Below are 20,124 nucleotides of genomic sequence, written 5' to 3' on the forward strand. Positions count from 1 at the left end.
GGGGGGTTGTTTCCACATGGGTTTGCTTTCCTTAAAGGAGAAAACTGGTTTCGGTTTGACCAGTTTTCCTGACTCCCATTTTCTTAATTTTTAAAAATTTTCAATTTGTCCAAAAAAGAAAAAAAGTGAGGTAATATTTTAGGCACACATAAAAGCTAGCCCAATATTAAACTAAAGAATGTTAAGCCCACGCCAAAACTAGCCCACATTGAACTAAAGAATTGTTAGGTCTACACAAAAGTTAGCCCATACATTCATGTTTGAAATTCTTGGATTGTAGTATTTATGGAAAGTATAAATACTTTTTTTTTTTGAGTCACTCGTTCCCTTTACCTTTCGTTTTTGAGCAGCAAATTAAAAGATTATATAAAAAGGTAAGTCTTTGTAAATCTCTCTTCTAGGCTCAAAATCAGGAAGTATCTTTGTAAATAAATTTGGGACTTCCCTAAATAAAATAGAAAGCCATATAAATCTATTTTAAAATTTAGTTATAGTATTGAATAATTATTTATGTTGTAATTGGTTTGACCATCAGGTGGGCTAGAAAACCGGTAGCCACTCCTTATTCAGTTCTTTGTCTTGTATGGTTTTTAATATAATGATTCAGCCACTACATATTGTTTTAATAAATTAATCTCACTTGTCAAATAAAATTAAGAAAGAAAATAGAAAATGGCTGAAGGGGAAAAAGAAGTTGAAGTTTCCAACCACAGACACACCCGATGGGTCTTGAATGCATGACCACACTCTCCACCTAGCATTTATAAGGGCAGGAGCTGCCAATTGAGGTAGAGCTCATTGGCAAGTTTCAACTTTTTAATTGAATTAAGTGCCTTTATGTGTTCAACATTTTTCCATATATGGTCATTGGTCTAAATCAACCTGTTTAATATGTCATCCTCATCTTGGTGCATTTGTCTTGGTTCATTCTGAATTCACAAGGTTTTGAGATTCATCCAAAATACTGCTACACAATCAGAGTTCATATGGATTAAAAAATAAGGCCACAAACAAGATGATGATTATTATTATTATTATCATTAAAGCATATCTCTTAACTTAGTTGCCATTTGTGGACAATTTGCCCCTCCTCTCACCCTCCAACTAATGTGAAAAATTGTCAGAATTCTTTTTTTAAAAAGAAATTATCTGTATAGTTGGTCATAATTAATAACCAATATTACACAAAAATTTAAAGAAACTTTAAGCACAAAATTGCAAATTGGGGGCGTAAATTCAATATCAATTTCTTATTTAACCAATACATAGAGAAATTGAATTTGAAATTAACAGATCCCTAATTCATTACAATACAAATTCAAGAATATTGAGTAAGAAAAGTTCACATTCAAATTGAATCCTATTCCCAGCCTAACACAAAATAAAAATCTCCAAATATTAAAAATGGCATTTGTACCTTGGTGGCATTGAATTATTGATTAAGCTCTCCTAGTTCTGCGAATCTAGTAATCAGAACCAAAAAGCAATTGAACACAAAATTTACTATTTGTTGGAAGTATGACCTTGGAATATTTTGGATTGCAAGTCTTTTCTTCTCATTTATTTTTTTTGATAGGTAAACATTCTGATAGAGGGTAAGAAATAAGAAATGGAAATACAATTTGTAAAACCCCAACATGTGGCCACTGAAACAAAGTACTGAAGAAGAGCTTTTAAAAGATCTAAGGTTCTCTCCTTGTCTTCAAAGAAGCATGTATTGCATTCCATCCAAACCAGCCACATTAAACATGCTGGGACCATATTCCATATGGTTGACAGATGCTTTCCAAACCAGTTTTTCCAAGCAAAGTGGAGAGGGCTAACTGTCTTTGGCATTACCCAATAGATCCCAAAAACCTTGAAAATTGCACTCCATAATGCATGAGAAAACTTACAGTGGAGAAGAAGATGATTCACAGTTTCCCCATCACAATAACACAAGCAACACCTGTTAACCAAAAACTAACACCTCTTAACTAGATTATCGATAGTGAGTATCCTATCCCTAGCTGCTATCCATAAGAAAATAGACACCCGTTTAGGTACCTTTGTGCACCAAATACACTCCCAAGGAAAAACCGCATTGTAGGAACCAGACAACAACTTATAGAAGGAACACACATCAAACACCCCCTTCTTAGTCAACTTCCAAGTCAAAGTATTATCCCCCTCACCCCTGCATATGGGAATATAGAAAATGAAAGAGCAAACATTTTCCTGCTCCCAATCCTCAAGCTTAATCCTCTGGAGCTTGATGGAAATGAAAATTCCAGCTCCTACTTCCCCCGGCTGCAACAGATACAATGAGGTTAGAAATCCAAGCCTCTTTAGATCAAGAACGGGTAAACAGATCAGGGAAAAGGATTACTCCCACACCAAGGATCATGCCAGAAACTAATATGGTGACCCTCCCCCACATTATGCACTACCTGTCCAAAGAACTTCTCTGCTCCTTCTCTAGTGCTCTTCCACATCCCACGCCCATGAGTACCTCTTCTCATTTATGCTTCATATGCATTTGGTTGTCCAGGGTTGCACCACCTATCCCTTACAATATTTTCAATTTTTTGTTTATAAAAAAAAGTTGACTCCTTGAGTGAATTGTTGCATGCGAATGCAAATATACTCTATTTTTTGGTTAAGTTCCAATGATGATATACTCATTGAAAGTTTTTGCGTCATGCTTTGTCAATTGGGAGTATTTAGATCTAATCAATATGTTGAAAACTTATGCTAATAGTAATAGTAGTTATTTTTACTTAGTTTTACATGATTGTAATGATTAGCATGAGATAACAATTTATCTGTGTCCATTACATATTGTTCTTTGGTTGGAGGCCTTAGACTGATACCAATATTTAAAGATATTGAAGGTTTTGGATTTCAAACATCTATGCTTTTAGTTTTTATAATTTGCATTTTAGGAACGAGCAAGGTTAGAGGAGGAACGCAAGCGTAATAGAATGGAATACAGGGAATTCTTGCAATCTTGCGACTTTATTAAGGTACTCTTTAGGCAATGTTCTCTCTCTCTCTCTCTCTCTCTATATATATATATATATGTATGTATATATATATATATATATATCTTTCTTGCTGTTTATCTTTGGCTATTAAAATTATACTTGTGCATTACCTTTTTGCTTCAGGCAGACAGCCAATGGAGAAAACTTCAAGACCGCTTAGAGGCAGATGAAAGATGTGCACGTCTTGAAAAAATTGATCGCTTGGACATTTTTCTGGTAATTTTGTATCTGTAGCTTTGGAGTTTTCTATTGGGTTTTCAATTTAATTTTGTTCTGTTGTCCCAGGAATATATACGTGATTTAGAGAGGGAAGAGGAGGAGAGGAGGAAGATAGAGAAGGTTCTCTAATGTTTGGCCTTTTTGTGCTAGTGTTTGAACCCACATTTCTCCCCCTTTTTCTTGTATTTATTTTGTGTAATGTGCTGATCTTAATTTGTTCAAAATAGGAAGAATTGAGAAAGGTGGAGCGTAAAAACCGTGATGAGTTCCGTAAATTGATGGAAGAGCATATAGCTGCAGGCACTCTTACAGCCAAAACCCACTGGCGTGATTATAGCACGAAGGTCAGCAGCCAAGTATTTTTTACTTTTATTTTTTTATTTTATGTCAGCACAACAAATGTGGGTCCTGGTAAGTTATAGTTTAGTTATGTGGATTGTATCTTGCTGCACCATGTATTGTCTAATGTCTTTTCTCCCTCTCTAGGTTAAAGATATACCTACGTATGTGGCGGTTTCATCAAACACCTCTGGTTCAACTCCGAAAGAGCTGTTTCAAGATGTTCTTGAGGAGCTAGAGAAACAAGTAACTAAACTTTGTCTTTGTAGTTCTTGTAGATTTCAGCTTTTCAATCAATGTTCAAGAAGATTTTTCCGAGATCTTAAAGCCGTTTGTCCTTTGAATTCGTTTATGCAACTTAGTTAATGGGCTTTAGTTTGCATGTTTTTTTGTCTAGTAAATATGTAACTTTGATTTTTATTTTCACAACAAGCCTTTGTCACAAGATTTTTGCAGTTGGCCACATGCATTCTCTTCTGCCATTCTATTTTATCTAAAGTAATACTTTTTATTACTTCCTTAATTGACGTGTCCTTATTTTTCCGACTAAAATTATTGTTATTTTTGGTGTTCCTCGATATTTTTCATTCCCTTAACTTGAATCAACTCTCTCATTGGTGCATTAATTGCTTTCCTATGAACATGACCCAACTTTTTTTTTTTTTGATAGGAAAACATGACCAAACTTTCAAGTAGTCCCCTCATCTTTACATAAACATCAATAGGAGCCACCCCTATTTCTAAGAGAATTTTCTTATTTCAAATCCTCTTTTTCTATGTAGTTTGACTTATCTATCTTAAACATTTTCATTTTAGCTAAACTCATTTTATAGTCACATATCATTAAATTTTTTATACATAATTTCAGAATTTTCAGTGCCATATGCAAAACATTGATTTTCAGTGCCATATGCAAACATTTTTTGTTTTTTGTTTTGTTTTGTTTTGTTTTTTTTTTTTCCCTCTAAATGAATTTAAAAAAAAAAAAAAATTCAAATCCTCTTTTTCTATGTATTTCCACTTATCCATCTTAATGTTCTCATTTTAGTTAAACTCATTTTATGGTCACATATCATTAAATTTTTTATTCATAATTTTAGGATTTTCAGTGCCATATGCAAAACATTTTCTATTTTTTTTTTTTTATACATAAATAAATTTATTAAAAAAACTGAAATTAAATACATGGGTGTATACGAGAAAAAACATAATCAAGTTCACTGATGATAAATACAATGTTTTGCTTGTAAATTTTCTGTTCTTAATTTCAGGAGTTTCAGTGCCATATGCAGACCGTTTTATCTTTTTATTTATTTATTTATTTTTAAGTAAATAACCTTTTTTTAAAATGAAACTCAAATCAAGTACACAAGGTCTATACAAGAAAACATAATTAAGTACACTGATGATAAATACAATGTTTTGCTTATTGTAAAAAATAGAACAAGAACTTGCAACATTATATACTCTTCCCATCCGTAAGTTGTTGTTTCTTATTCATCTGCACCAAAAACTTTTCCACATGAATAGCTAATGCTAATAATTTTTTAATTACCATTAGATATGTACTACAAGTCCATAATTCCTTCATCCCTATTTATTACATTTTAGATAATGGGTTAATGTTGGAAAATTGAAGCTGATTGAGTATATGAGAAAAATTAATTACAGTTTCCTGAAAATATTCTAATTTTCCCAGAGGAAAACATTTTTGGGACTGAGGGATTTTTCTTTCTGAGCCAACTGGTTTATGATTTTGGTTAGATTTTATTTGAAAAGGAGAATCCAAATCAAAACAGCAACTGTTGTTTGCAAATATGTTAGGCTTGTAAAGCTAATTCTTGTATTTGGTAACTTTTGGGCTTATAGTATCATATACATCCTGTGTTGAAAACAGTGGCACTTTAACAATAACTTGGAAACCTTTGATTTGCAGTATGATGAGGATAAAACTCGAATAAGAGATGCAGTGAAGCTTGGAAAGGTATAATATATCAAAGTTGTCTTGTTTCTACTTGCAACAATTTTGTTAGGTGTCTAATGTTCTGTTGATCTTCAGATTATGCTGTCATCTACCTGGACACTTGAAGACTTCCAGACTGCTATTTCAAAGGATGTTCATTCTCCGCCAGTATCAAATGTCAACTTAAAGGTCTCTATTTTACTCTCAGTGGTTGATTATTCTTTATTTCCTGTGTCAGTGCAGGGCACGTTCTTTTTGTTTTATTAGAATGCTTTGTTGCTCAACACACACATATTGGGTTATGCCTAAGAGAGTAGTTGATTTGTTGGCATGTTGGAAGGTGTTTTGGAAGATATCAAAATGAAGATATTTGGAATGCATTTCATTTGCGTATAATGTGTTACATTTGGAATTGTACGGGGTACATCGGTGGTGCAGGAGAATTTTATTATAATTTAGTTTATTTATTTTTGGATATCAATTGTGTTCGTATTTTAGGCCCTCATATTTTTATTTTAAGGTTTAGGGAATTTTTGGCATTCAATAAGTAGGGTTTCCTACGCCAATTAGAATTAGGGTTTTGTTTCCTATATAAGCAAACTATTGTACTCTTATGTGGAACTAATTTGGATGAATTAATTAAATTTTTTTTTTTTTTTTCCAGTTTCTTTGGTCTGGTGCCAACTCCAGCCAACCCTAGGTGCTAACTCCTAGTGGGTTTTTCACTTGGTGCCGACTCCAAGCAAGCTTAGAGCATTCACATAGGCCTCCTTAGATTTTTAGTTTAAAAAAAAAAAAAAAAAAAAAAAACTACTTTTTGTAGTTTAGCTATCTTTAATTTTCATTCACATACAGTAGACTCAATACTACATCACTATTATAAATTTATAATTGAATATTATTTTCCTCCCTTTCACATTTTTAATCCTAAATTTCACAACTGCCCAACAAACTCACAACCCAGCACACCCACAATGCAAGCAGTGCAGCACACCCATAACCCAAAAAACTCTCTCCTGAACCACCACCATAGCACCATCATCGTTGGAATCTTCACTTAGATCGATCTCGGCACAGTCACTTTAGCTCGGTCTTGGAGTGTGAATTGGATTTGCTCAACAAATGGGTCTTCTTCTTCCCGTGTGAATCAGATATGGGTTTTTGATGGGTTATCTAGGTTTGATGTTGGATTTAGGTGATTGATGTGGTTGTGTTTTTAGGTGTTTTATTGTCTTTAGTGGTGTCATGGTGGTGGTTCGGGATAGAGGTTTTATTTTATTTTATTTTTTAATTTTTTTCCTCTGGTGTTGCCGTGCCGTGCCAGTTAGATAGGTCTTTGGTTTGATTGGATGGTGGCTGGCTGGGTCTTTGGTGTCATGATGTTGGTTCCTTGTTAGAATTCTAATCCTTTAGCACTTCAAAACTCGAGGTCGAGTTTTCTCCAACTAGGGATAGAATGTTGGAGGATGCACAAGGAGGATTTTATTATAATTTATTTATTTATTTTTTTGGATATCCCTCATATTTATTTTAGGCCCTCATATTTTTATTTCAAAGTCTAGGGTATTTTTCATTCAATAAGTACAGTTTCCTATGCCAATTAGAAATTTAGAATTGGGGTTTCGCTTCCTTTATAAGCAAACTATTTTTCTCTTTTGAGGAGATGATTTGGATGAATGAAAATTTCTTTAAATTTCTTTGGTCTAGTGTCGACTCCTGCCAACCCTAGGTGCCAACTCCTAGTGTTTTTTTTGCTTGGTGCTGACTCCTAGGTTCCTATCCTTTTATTTTATTTTTTTCTTTCAATTTTATTAATGAATCCTTTTAGGTTGTCATGTGTCAATCGAAGTTGAAGATGATTTTTATTTAAATTTTTTTAACGTCATATGTATGATTGGATGGCTGCTGTATGTGTCCATTCTTTCTCTAAATTGCTTAGTTTCTTGATCTTTGTAATTTTAGACGACTTTAATGGTGCATCTCATGTATACATCCCATGTATCTGGGCTGTGCCCTTATTTGCATAATCAATAAAAGTTCTTATAAAAAATTCTCTTTTTTTCATTGCTTACTGTTCCCCCAAACTCATAAAGTATCTAGTTTCCATGCATCTCCAAGTTTTTCCCTCAAGTAACCTCTGCAAATCCTTTGAGACCTTTATAGACTCATTAATTTCATAATTCTAATCAAGGAAATACAAATATATGTAGAGCTTTTAAACCAATCCATTTGTAGACAAGGCACAGGATTTCCTTCTAACCCAATTATAGGTTATATGTAACTTTCCTAAAACTATCTCTACAAATGATGAAAAAGTCATAATTTGGAATTTGGGACATTTCAGAAAATATTTACTGCAACAAATGTCTTTATTGGTTTAAAATTTTAAATAGAAGGCTGTGAAAGCTTGAAGAACTTTTAGTGGCAGAGGCCTCCTGAGAAGAATTTTCTTTAACAAACTCTACAAATAAAATAATGGTAGTCAAAATGAAGAATTAGAAACATTCCACCTAGGGATGGCAATTTTGCCCTGCCCCTCTCTGCTTCACCTCGTGTGGGTTTTCCCTGCCCCACAAAGGTCGTGGGGCGGGGATAGGCCAAGATTTTAGCTTCGCACCATGGGGCAAGGTGGGGATGGGTTTAGACTTTTTAGACCCACTTTGCCCTGCCCTGTGTTGATAAGGGTTATAATTATAAATTTTTCATTCCCTAAAACCCCACTATTTAAACAAACATATTAATATTATCTTATTTTATTCTACTTAACATGACTCTTTGCTTTTATTTTGTTATGTGTTATACTATGAGATTTTTGTTTTTATTGTGATATTGTCTTGTTAAACACTTAGATAATATTATTCAGTTTTTGCTAAAAATTACTTTGATTTGATAGAATAAATATAGTTGTAATTTCAAGTATATTTTTATTAATGAAATAGGTTTTATTAAAGAAAATTGTAGCAGTGTGGGGAAAATTAATAAGAAGTAAAGTTTTACAGGGTAGGGCGGGGATTCGTAGGGCCTCAAGGGGTGGGGATGGGGCAAGACAACCACGTGGGGCGGGGGCGAAGACCCCATCCTTTGGCACCGCCCCACCCCATTGCCATCCCTAATTCCACCATTTATTTTCTACAACCATGCCTTGTAGTTTCAAATTTAAGTGGCAATGCTACTTATCAAAAAAAAGGTTGCAATGCTTAAAGTGGCACTATCTGTTTTGTTATTATCTCTTAATGTCTCCACCATTATCTCCTTAGATGATGTCTGTTATTAACTCAAGTACATATCCTGTAACCTGCGCAGCAGTGCTTCTTATAAATGCTATCAATAAAATTTTGGATGAAAAGCTTTTTTCATTCCTAGAGGTTGTCTACAGTTTACAAAAATGCTTTAGTAAGACGCTAAAAGACCAATGCTTGCATGCAAGGCATTGTTTATGATTTCATATATCTATTATCATCTGAAACTTATAAGGTGCCATCACATGTAAGATATGCCTATAGTACCTATCTACATTGCTAATAGTTGGGTTGCCAGTAATAAGAATTATGGTATATGACCATTGCATTACAAATGTGATGCTCTAACCTTTGAGCTAAGTGGGCTCGCATAACAAAAACTTGTTTACCAACCACACATTGTCTAACCAAATCAGTATTTTGTTGTATGTGTTTTATATCAAGGCCTGGATTTTTAGAAATGTTTTGTTAACTATGATGAGTTCTCTCTTTCTGATAAGCAGTCATGTTGTATGAAGTAATTGAGTTGCTAAAGGCTTGTATACATCTATTGAGAAATTCAAATTTTTTCTGAATCTATTCATTTAGAAAATTCCTTGTTTCCTGCAGTGTGTGCATTTTTCTTGTACCTTATGCCCCCTTAATGATCTGACATGATGTTCTACTAAACTGCAGCTGGTATTTGATGAGTTACTGGAACGAGTTAGGGAGAAGGAAGAGAAAGAAGCTAAAAAGCGTAAACGCCTTGCGGATGACTTTGCTCATCTACTTTGTTCAACAAAGGTGTAACATGCTTTGTAGCAGCTATGAGATGCGCTCATTATGTAATGGTTGAGTATCAAAAAGATTTTGTCCATCTATCTAATTATTTACTTCATTGCAGGAAATATTTGCATCTTCAAAGTGGGAGGACTGCAAACCACAGTTTGACAGTAGCCGGGAGTTCAGGTAATTTTTATTAGTAATTGAAACAATGGTACTTTGTCTTAGGGTCCATTTGGAATAGTTTATTTTCATTGGCTTATTTTGCTTAAAAAAAGTTGGGTGAAAGTATCATTGTACCTAGAAAAAGTGAGGCTTTAAATAGCTAAACATAATTTGGCAGTGAAGATAAGCTAAAATTTGAACTTATAAAAATACACACACTTAAAACTCCTTTTGTATAAATCATTTTTTTTGGAATTGATTGTTGTTTACCAGATGGATGATTTCACACTTCCACTTATTTAGTGCCAAATTCTATATTGTTTGAGAGATTCTGTTCTATTAACTACTTGTCCATTGGTGGACACCATGAGCAGCAGTTGACAACCTTGTCCTCTTTGGATACTTTGATTGCTAAGAAGGGCAAATACTATTTTTTTCTTCTTGGGGTGGGGGGGATAAATACTAGAAAGTCTTTGGATACATACTCTTTTTTAAATTCTCTCTTGTTGCTTGGGAGAAAGTTGTTTGGCCAGTGGAGTCTGGTGAATTGGGGATCTGGAAAATTGGGCTGTTTAACCAAGCTTTGCTTGGGAAGTGGCTCTGGTGATTTGGGATTGAGGTCACATGTTTATGGAGGCAGGTTATAGCTTCCAAATATGGGGAGGACAGTGGGGGATGGTGTACTAGAGTTGTTAGAGGGACACATGGATGTGGTATGTGGAAGAACATGAGGAAGGGGGCTGAGAGTTTCTTTGGTCATGTGTTGTATGCGGCGGGTGAGGGTTTTCATATCAGATTCTGGCATGACCCTTGGAGTAGCCCTACTGCCTTGAAAGATTTATATCCGGCACTGTTTGCTANTAATGGGGGAAGACGATGTCGGACGTGGTGTCCTTGAGATGGTGGTTTGTATATATCAAATAGATAGTGTGCTCCTCGGTGGGTTAGAAGTGCCGTTGGTGGTAAAGGAGTTGAAGGCTGCTGGAGGGGCAGGTAAGCTTCACGGCATCATCAGTCTTTTGTTGAGAGAGGGTGGCTTTAGGCTTGGAAATAATGAGTTGCTGGGGTTGGGTTTTAGGCTTAGTTATATTGGGTTGCTGAGAATGGGCTTTGGGCTTAGAAATAATAGGTTGCTGAGGCTGGGCTGTAGGCTTAGGTTTGGGAACCCAGTTTTGGGTGTACATGTTTCGGCCCTTGTGAGATTGGGCCTCATTCCATGGCTGATTTGGTTAGAGCCCACGTCTTTAATAAAAGAGGAAACTACAGCCCACTGTCCATCTTTCCCACGCTCCACACGTAAAGAGATGTCTAAGTCAGCAAATCTCTTTTGGCAATCGCATTAATATCAGGCAAAATATCAGCCCCGGATTGTGCCGTATCTTCCCCAGAATAACTCCTGCCTTGATCACGGAATGAATTACTGGGAATTGAGGATTTCTAAGCATGTATTGCATTCCATCCAAACCAGCCACATTAAACATGCTGGGACCATATTCCATATGGTTGACAGATGCTTTCCAAACCAGTTTTTCCAAGCAAAGTGGAGAGGGCTAACTGTCTTTGGCATTACCCAATAGATCCCAAAAACCTTGAAAATTGCACTCCATAATGCATGAGAAAACTTACAGTGGAGAAGAAGATGATTCACAGTTTCCCCATCACAATAACACAAGCAACACCTGTTAACCAAAAACTAACACCTCTTAACTAGATTATCGATAGTGAGTATCCTATCCCTAGCTGCTATCCATAAGAAAATAGACACCCGTTTAGGTACCTTTGTGCACCAAATACACTCCCAAGGAAAAACCGCATTGTAGGAACCAGACAACAACTTATAGAAGGAACACACATCAAACACCCCCTTCTTAGTCAACTTCCAAGTCAAAGTATTATCCCCCTCACCCCTGCATATGGGAATATAGAAAATGAAAGAGCAAACATTTTCCTGCTCCCAATCCTCAAGCTTAATCCTCTGGAGCTTGATGGAAATGAAAATTCCAGCTCCTACTTCCCCCGGCTGCAACAGATACAATGAGGTTAGAAATCCAAGCCTCTTTAGATCAAGAACGGGTAAACAGATCAGGGAAAAGGATTACTCCCACACCAAGGATCATGCCAGAAACTAATATGGTGACCCTCCCCCACATTATGCACTACCTGTCCAAAGAACTTCTCTGCTCCTTCTCTAGTGCTCTTCCACATCCCACGCCCATGAGTACCTCTTCTCATTTATGCTTCATATGCATTTGGTTGTCCAGGGTTGCACCACCTATCCCTTACAATATTTTCAATTTTTTGTTTATAAAAAAAAGTTGACTCCTTGAGTGAATTGTTGCATGCGAATGCAAATATACTCTATTTTTTGGTTAAGTTCCAATGATGATATACTCATTGAAAGTTTTTGCGTCATGCTTTGTCAATTGGGAGTATTTAGATCTAATCAATATGTTGAAAACTTATGCTAATAGTAATAGTAGTTATTTTTACTTAGTTTTACATGATTGTAATGATTAGCATGAGATAACAATTTATCTGTGTCCATTACATATTGTTCTTTGGTTGGAGGCCTTAGACTGATACCAATATTTAAAGATATTGAAGGTTTTGGATTTCAAACATCTATGCTTTTAGTTTTTATAATTTGCATTTTAGGAACGAGCAAGGTTAGAGGAGGAACGCAAGCGTAATAGAATGGAATACAGGGAATTCTTGCAATCTTGCGACTTTATTAAGGTACTCTTTAGGCAATGTTCTCTCTCTCTCTCTCTCTCTCTATATATATATATATATGTATGTATATATATATATATATATATCTTTCTTGCTGTTTATCTTTGGCTATTAAAATTATACTTGTGCATTACCTTTTTGCTTCAGGCAGACAGCCAATGGAGAAAACTTCAAGACCGCTTAGAGGCAGATGAAAGATGTGCACGTCTTGAAAAAATTGATCGCTTGGACATTTTTCTGGTAATTTTGTATCTGTAGCTTTGGAGTTTTCTATTGGGTTTTCAATTTAATTTTGTTCTGTTGTCCCAGGAATATATACGTGATTTAGAGAGGGAAGAGGAGGAGAGGAGGAAGATAGAGAAGGTTCTCTAATGTTTGGCCTTTTTGTGCTAGTGTTTGAACCCACATTTCTCCCCCTTTTTCTTGTATTTATTTTGTGTAATGTGCTGATCTTAATTTGTTCAAAATAGGAAGAATTGAGAAAGGTGGAGCGTAAAAACCGTGATGAGTTCCGTAAATTGATGGAAGAGCATATAGCTGCAGGCACTCTTACAGCCAAAACCCACTGGCGTGATTATAGCACGAAGGTCAGCAGCCAAGTATTTTTTACTTTTATTTTTTTATTTTATGTCAGCACAACAAATGTGGGTCCTGGTAAGTTATAGTTTAGTTATGTGGATTGTATCTTGCTGCACCATGTATTGTCTAATGTCTTTTCTCCCTCTCTAGGTTAAAGATATACCTACGTATGTGGCGGTTTCATCAAACACCTCTGGTTCAACTCCGAAAGAGCTGTTTCAAGATGTTCTTGAGGAGCTAGAGAAACAAGTAACTAAACTTTGTCTTTGTAGTTCTTGTAGATTTCAGCTTTTCAATCAATGTTCAAGAAGATTTTTCCGAGATCTTAAAGCCGTTTGTCCTTTGAATTCGTTTATGCAACTTAGTTAATGGGCTTTAGTTTGCATGTTTTTTTGTCTAGTAAATATGTAACTTTGATTTTTATTTTCACAACAAGCCTTTGTCACAAGATTTTTGCAGTTGGCCACATGCATTCTCTTCTGCCATTCTATTTTATCTAAAGTAATACTTTTTATTACTTCCTTAATTGACGTGTCCTTATTTTTCCGACTAAAATTATTGTTATTTTTGGTGTTCCTCGATATTTTTCATTCCCTTAACTTGAATCAACTCTCTCATTGGTGCATTAATTGCTTTCCTATGAACATGACCCAACTTTTTTTTTTTTTGATAGGAAAACATGACCAAACTTTCAAGTAGTCCCCTCATCTTTACATAAACATCAATAGGAGCCACCCCTATTTCTAAGAGAATTTTCTTATTTCAAATCCTCTTTTTCTATGTAGTTTGACTTATCTATCTTAAACATTTTCATTTTAGCTAAACTCATTTTATAGTCACATATCATTAAATTTTTTATACATAATTTCAGAATTTTCAGTGCCATATGCAAAACATTGATTTTCAGTGCCATATGCAAACATTTTTTGTTTTTTGTTTTGTTTTGTTTTGTTTTTTTTTTTTCCCTCTAAATGAATTTAAAAAAAAAAAAAAATTCAAATCCTCTTTTTCTATGTATTTCCACTTATCCATCTTAATGTTCTCATTTTAGTTAAACTCATTTTATGGTCACATATCATTAAATTTTTTATTCATAATTTTAGGATTTTCAGTGCCATATGCAAAACATTTTCTATTTTTTTTTTTTTATACATAAATAAATTTATTAAAAAAACTGAAATTAAATACATGGGTGTATACGAGAAAAAACATAATCAAGTTCACTGATGATAAATACAATGTTTTGCTTGTAAATTTTCTGTTCTTAATTTCAGGAGTTTCAGTGCCATATGCAGACCGTTTTATCTTTTTATTTATTTATTTATTTTTAAGTAAATAACCTTTTTTTAAAATGAAACTCAAATCAAGTACACAAGGTCTATACAAGAAAACATAATTAAGTACACTGATGATAAATACAATGTTTTGCTTATTGTAAAAAATAGAACAAGAACTTGCAACATTATATACTCTTCCCATCCGTAAGTTGTTGTTTCTTATTCATCTGCACCAAAAACTTTTCCACATGAATAGCTAATGCTAATAATTTTTTAATTACCATTAGATATGTACTACAAGTCCATAATTCCTTCATCCCTATTTATTACATTTTAGATAATGGGTTAATGTTGGAAAATTGAAGCTGATTGAGTATATGAGAAAAATTAATTACAGTTTCCTGAAAATATTCTAATTTTCCCAGAGGAAAACATTTTTGGGACTGAGGGATTTTTCTTTCTGAGCCAACTGGTTTATGATTTTGGTTAGATTTTATTTGAAAAGGAGAATCCAAATCAAAACAGCAACTGTTGTTTGCAAATATGTTAGGCTTGTAAAGCTAATTCTTGTATTTGGTAACTTTTGGGCTTATAGTATCATATACATCCTGTGTTGAAAACAGTGGCACTTTAACAATAACTTGGAAACCTTTGATTTGCAGTATGATGAGGATAAAACTCGAATAAGAGATGCAGTGAAGCTTGGAAAGGTATAATATATCAAAGTTGTCTTGTTTCTACTTGCAACAATTTTGTTAGGTGTCTAATGTTCTGTTGATCTTCAGATTATGCTGTCATCTACCTGGACACTTGAAGACTTCCAGACTGCTATTTCAAAGGATGTTCATTCTCCGCCAGTATCAAATGTCAACTTAAAGGTCTCTATTTTACTCTCAGTGGTTGATTATTCTTTATTTCCTGTGTCAGTGCAGGGCACGTTCTTTTTGTTTTATTAGAATGCTTTGTTGCTCAACACACACATATTGGGTTATGCCTAAGAGAGTAGTTGATTTGTTGGCATGTTGGAAGGTGTTTTGGAAGATATCAAAATGAAGATATTTGGAATGCATTTCATTTGCGTATAATGTGTTACATTTGGAATTGTACGGGGTACATCGGTGGTGCAGGAGAATTTTATTATAATTTAGTTTATTTATTTTTGGATATCAATTGTGTTCGTATTTTAGGCCCTCATATTTTTATTTTAAGGTTTAGGGAATTTTTGGCATTCAATAAGTAGGGTTTCCTACGCCAATTAGAATTAGGGTTTTGTTTCCTATATAAGCAAACTATTGTACTCTTATGTGGAACTAATTTGGATGAATTAATTAAATTTTTTTTTTTTTTTTCCAGTTTCTTTGGTCTGGTGCCAACTCCAGCCAACCCTAGGTGCTAACTCCTAGTGGGTTTTTCACTTGGTGCCGACTCCAAGCAAGCTTAGAGCATTCACATAGGCCTCCTTAGATTTTTAGTTTAAAAAAAAAAAAAAAAAAAAAAAACTACTTTTTGTAGTTTAGCTATCTTTAATTTTCATTCACATACAGTAGACTCAATACTACATCACTATTATAAATTTATAATTGAATATTATTTTCCTCCCTTTCACATTTTTAATCCTAAATTTCACAACTGCCCAACAAACTCACAACCCAGCACACCCACAATGCAAGCAGTGCAGCACACCCATAACCCAAAAAACTCTCTCCTGAACCACCACCATAGCACCATCATCGTTGGAATCTTCACTTAGATCGATCTCGGCACAGTCACTTTAGCTCGGTCTTGGAGTGTGAATTGGATTTGCTCAACAAATGGGTCTTCTTCTTCCCGTGTGAATCAGATATGGGTTTTTGATGGGTTATCTAGGTTTGATGTTGGATTTAGGTGATTGATGTGGTTGTGTTTTTAGGTGTTTTATTGTCTTTAGTGGTGTCATGGTGGTGGTTCGGGATAGAGGTTTTATTTTATTTTATTTTTTAATTTTTTTCCTCTGGTGTTGCCGTGCCGTGCCAGTTAGATAGGTCTTTGGTTTGATTGGATGGTGGCTGGCTGGGTCTTTGGTGTCATGATGTTGGTTCCTTGTTAGAATTCTAATCCTTTAGCACTTCAAAACTCGAGGTCGAGTTTTCTCCAACTAGGGATAGAATGTTGGAGGATGCACAAGGAGGATTTTATTATAATTTATTTATTTATTTTTTTGGATATCCCTCATATTTATTTTAGGCCCTCATATTTTTATTTCAAAGTCTAGGGTATTTTTCATTCAATAAGTACAGTTTCCTATGCCAATTAGAAATTTAGAATTGGGGTTTCGCTTCCTTTATAAGCAAACTATTTTTCTCTTTTGAGGAGATGATTTGGATGAATGAAAATTTCTTTAAATTTCTTTGGTCTAGTGTCGACTCCTGCCAACCCTAGGTGCCAACTCCTAGTGTTTTTTTTGCTTGGTGCTGACTCCTAGGTTCCTATCCTTTTATTTTATTTTTTTCTTTCAATTTTATTAATGAATCCTTTTAGGTTGTCATGTGTCAATCGAAGTTGAAGATGATTTTTATTTAAATTTTTTTAACGTCATATGTATGATTGGATGGCTGCTGTATGTGTCCATTCTTTCTCTAAATTGCTTAGTTTCTTGATCTTTGTAATTTTAGACGACTTTAATGGTGCATCTCATGTATACATCCCATGTATCTGGGCTGTGCCCTTATTTGCATAATCAATAAAAGTTCTTATAAAAAATTCTCTTTTTTTCATTGCTTACTGTTCCCCCAAACTCATAAAGTATCTAGTTTCCATGCATCTCCAAGTTTTTCCCTCAAGTAACCTCTGCAAATCCTTTGAGACCTTTATAGACTCATTAATTTCATAATTCTAATCAAGGAAATACAAATATATGTAGAGCTTTTAAACCAATCCATTTGTAGACAAGGCACAGGATTTCCTTCTAACCCAATTATAGGTTATATGTAACTTTCCTAAAACTATCTCTACAAATGATGAAAAAGTCATAATTTGGAATTTGGGACATTTCAGAAAATATTTACTGCAACAAATGTCTTTATTGGTTTAAAATTTTAAATAGAAGGCTGTGAAAGCTTGAAGAACTTTTAGTGGCAGAGGCCTCCTGAGAAGAATTTTCTTTAACAAACTCTACAAATAAAATAATGGTAGTCAAAATGAAGAATTAGAAACATTCCACCTAGGGATGGCAATTTTGCCCTGCCCCTCTCTGCTTCACCTCGTGTGGGTTTTCCCTGCCCCACAAAGGTCGTGGGGCGGGGATAGGCCAAGATTTTAGCTTCGCACCATGGGGCAAGGTGGGGATGGGTTTAGACTTTTTAGACCCACTTTGCCCTGCCCTGTGTTGATAAGGGTTATAATTATAAATTTTTCATTCCCTAAACCCCACTATTTAAACAAACATATTAATATTATCTTATTTTATTCTACTTAACATGACTCTTTGCTTTTATTTTGTTATGTGTTATACTATGAGATTTTTGTTTTTATTGTGATATTGTCTTGTTAAACACTTAGATAATATTATTCAGTTTTTGCTAAAAATTACTTTGATTTGATAGAATAAATATAGTTGTAATTTCAAGTATATTTTTATTAATGAAATAGGTTTTATTAAAGAAAATTGTAGCAGTGTGGGGAAAATTAATAAGAAGTAAAGTTTTACAGGGTAGGGCGGGGATTCGTAGGGCCTCAAGGGGTGGGGATGGGGCAAGACAACCACGTGGGGCGGGGGCGAAGACCCATCCTTTGGCACCGCCCCACCCCATTGCCATCCCTAATTCCACCATTTATTTTCTACAACCATGCCTTGTAGTTTCAAATTTAAGTGGCAATGCTACTTATCAAAAAAAGGTTGCAATGCTTAAAGTGGCACTATCTGTTTTGTTATTATCTCTTAATGTCTCCACCATTATCTCCTTAGATGATGTCTGTTATTAACTCAAGTACATATCCTGTAACCTGCGCAGCAGTGCTTCTTATAAATGCTATCAATAAAATTTTGGATGAAAAGCTTTTTTCATTCCTAGAGGTTGTCTACAGTTTACAAAAATGCTTTAGTAAGACGCTAAAAGACCAATGCTTGCATGCAAGGCATTGTTTATGATTTCATATATCTATTATCATCTGAAACTTATAAGGTGCCATCACATGTAAGATATGCCTATAGTACCTATCTACATTGCTAATAGTTGGGTTGCCAGTAATAAGAATTATGGTATATGACCATTGCATTACAAATGTGATGCTCTAACCTTTGAGCTAAGTGGGCTCGCATAACAAAAACTTGTTTACCAACCACACATTGTCTAACCAAATCAGTATTTTGTTGTATGTGTTTTATATCAAGGCCTGGATTTTTAGAAATGTTTTGTTAACTATGATGAGTTCTCTCTTTCTGATAAGCAGTCATGTTGTATGAAGTAATTGAGTTGCTAAAGGCTTGTATACATCTATTGAGAAATTCAAATTTTTTCTGAATCTATTCATTTAGAAAATTCCTTGTTTCCTGCAGTGTGTGCATTTTTCTTGTACCTTATGCCCCCTTAATGATCTGACATGATGTTCTACTAAACTGCAGCTGGTATTTGATGAGTTACTGGAACGAGTTAGGGAGAAGGAAGAGAAAGAAGCTAAAAAGCGTAAACGCCTTGCGGATGACTTTGCTCATCTACTTTGTTCAACAAAGGTGTAACATGCTTTGTAGCAGCTATGAGATGCGCTCATTATGTAATGGTTGAGTATCAAAAAGATTTTGTCCATCTATCTAATTATTTACTTCATTGCAGGAAATATTTGCATCTTCAAAGTGGGAGGACTGCAAACCACAGTTTGACAGTAGCCGGGAGTTCAGGTAATTTTTATTAGTAATTGAAACAATGGTACTTTGTCTTAGGGTCCATTTGGAATAGTTTATTTTCATTGGCTTATTTTGCTTAAAAAAAGTTGGGTGAAAGTATCATTGTACCTAGAAAAAGTGAGGCTTTAAATAGCTAAACATAATTTGGCAGTGAAGATAAGCTAAAATTTGAACTTATAAAATACACACACTTAAACTCCTTTTGTATAAATCATTTTTTTGTATTGATTGTTGTTTACGATGGATGATTTCACACTTCCACTTATTTAGTGCCAATTCTATATTGTTTGAGAGATTCTGTTCTAAACTACTTGTCCATTGGCTCGGACACCATGAGCAGTTTGAAACCTTGTCCTCTTTGGATACTTTGATTGCTAAGAGGGCAAATACTATTTTTTTCTTCTTGGGGTGGGGGGATAAATACTAGAAAGTCTTTGGATACATACTCTTTTTAAATTCTCTCTTGTTGCTTGGGAGAAAGTTGTTTGGCCAGTGGAGTCTGGTGAATTGGGGATCTGGAAAATTGGGCTGTTTAAAAGCTTTGCTTGGGAAGTGGCTCTGTGATTGGGATTGAGGTCACATGTTTATGGAGGCAGGTTATAGCTTCCAAATATGGGGGGACAGTGGGGGATGGTGTACTAGAGTTGTTAGAGGGACACATGGATGTGGTATGTGGAAGAACATGAGGAAGGGGGCTGAGAGTTTCTTTGGTCATGTGTTATGCGGCGGAGTGAGGTGCATACAGACTTCTGGCATAGACCTGGACGTACTCCTACTGTTAAAGATTTAATACCGGCACTGTTTGCTTTGGGAATAAGGAAGTATGATTTCTTGTCGGATGGGGGTGGTAGAAGTTAGATTATGTTTCTGTCGTGCATTTCAAGACTGAGGACAGGGATCTTTTATGATTTCTTTGTGTATATCTCCTCCAAGCTACCTGGGC

At 34.8% G+C, this 20,124-nt stretch overlaps 2 protein-coding genes across 2 annotated transcripts; both read left to right on the forward strand.

Annotated features, from left to right (window-relative positions):
• The first annotated feature begins 407 nt into the window (after positions 1-407).
• Positions 408-9,756, forward strand: LOC112010466 (pre-mRNA-processing protein 40A). The gene is made up of 10 exons (XM_065781297.1): positions 408-412; positions 2,923-3,005; positions 3,150-3,242; positions 3,312-3,365; positions 3,473-3,589; positions 3,732-3,830; positions 5,521-5,568; positions 5,644-5,736; positions 9,462-9,569; positions 9,670-9,756. The coding sequence occupies exons 2-10, from the start codon at positions 2,964-2,966 to the stop codon at positions 9,736-9,738; spliced, it is 723 nt and encodes a 240-aa protein (XP_065637369.1). The 5' UTR covers positions 408-412; positions 2,923-2,963; the 3' UTR covers positions 9,739-9,756.
• Positions 9,757-11,190: 1,434 nt separating this feature from the next.
• Positions 11,191-19,175, forward strand: LOC136070823 (pre-mRNA-processing protein 40A-like; the record flags this gene model as incomplete). The annotated part of the gene is given in 9 exon segments (XM_065781295.1): positions 11,191-12,449; positions 12,594-12,686; positions 12,756-12,809; positions 12,917-13,033; positions 13,176-13,274; positions 14,965-15,012; positions 15,088-15,180; positions 18,903-19,010; positions 19,111-19,175. Coding segments are annotated over 9 exon segments (719 nt in total), but the record flags the coding sequence as incomplete, so codon positions are not given.
• Positions 19,176-20,124: the final 949 nt, after the last annotated feature.

This window comes from Quercus suber, unplaced genomic scaffold, assembly GCF_002906115.3.
Source record: "Quercus suber isolate HL8 unplaced genomic scaffold, Cork oak 2.0 scaffold_262, whole genome shotgun sequence".
In the NCBI taxonomy this organism is placed as follows: Eukaryota; Viridiplantae; Streptophyta; class Magnoliopsida; order Fagales; family Fagaceae; genus Quercus; species Quercus suber.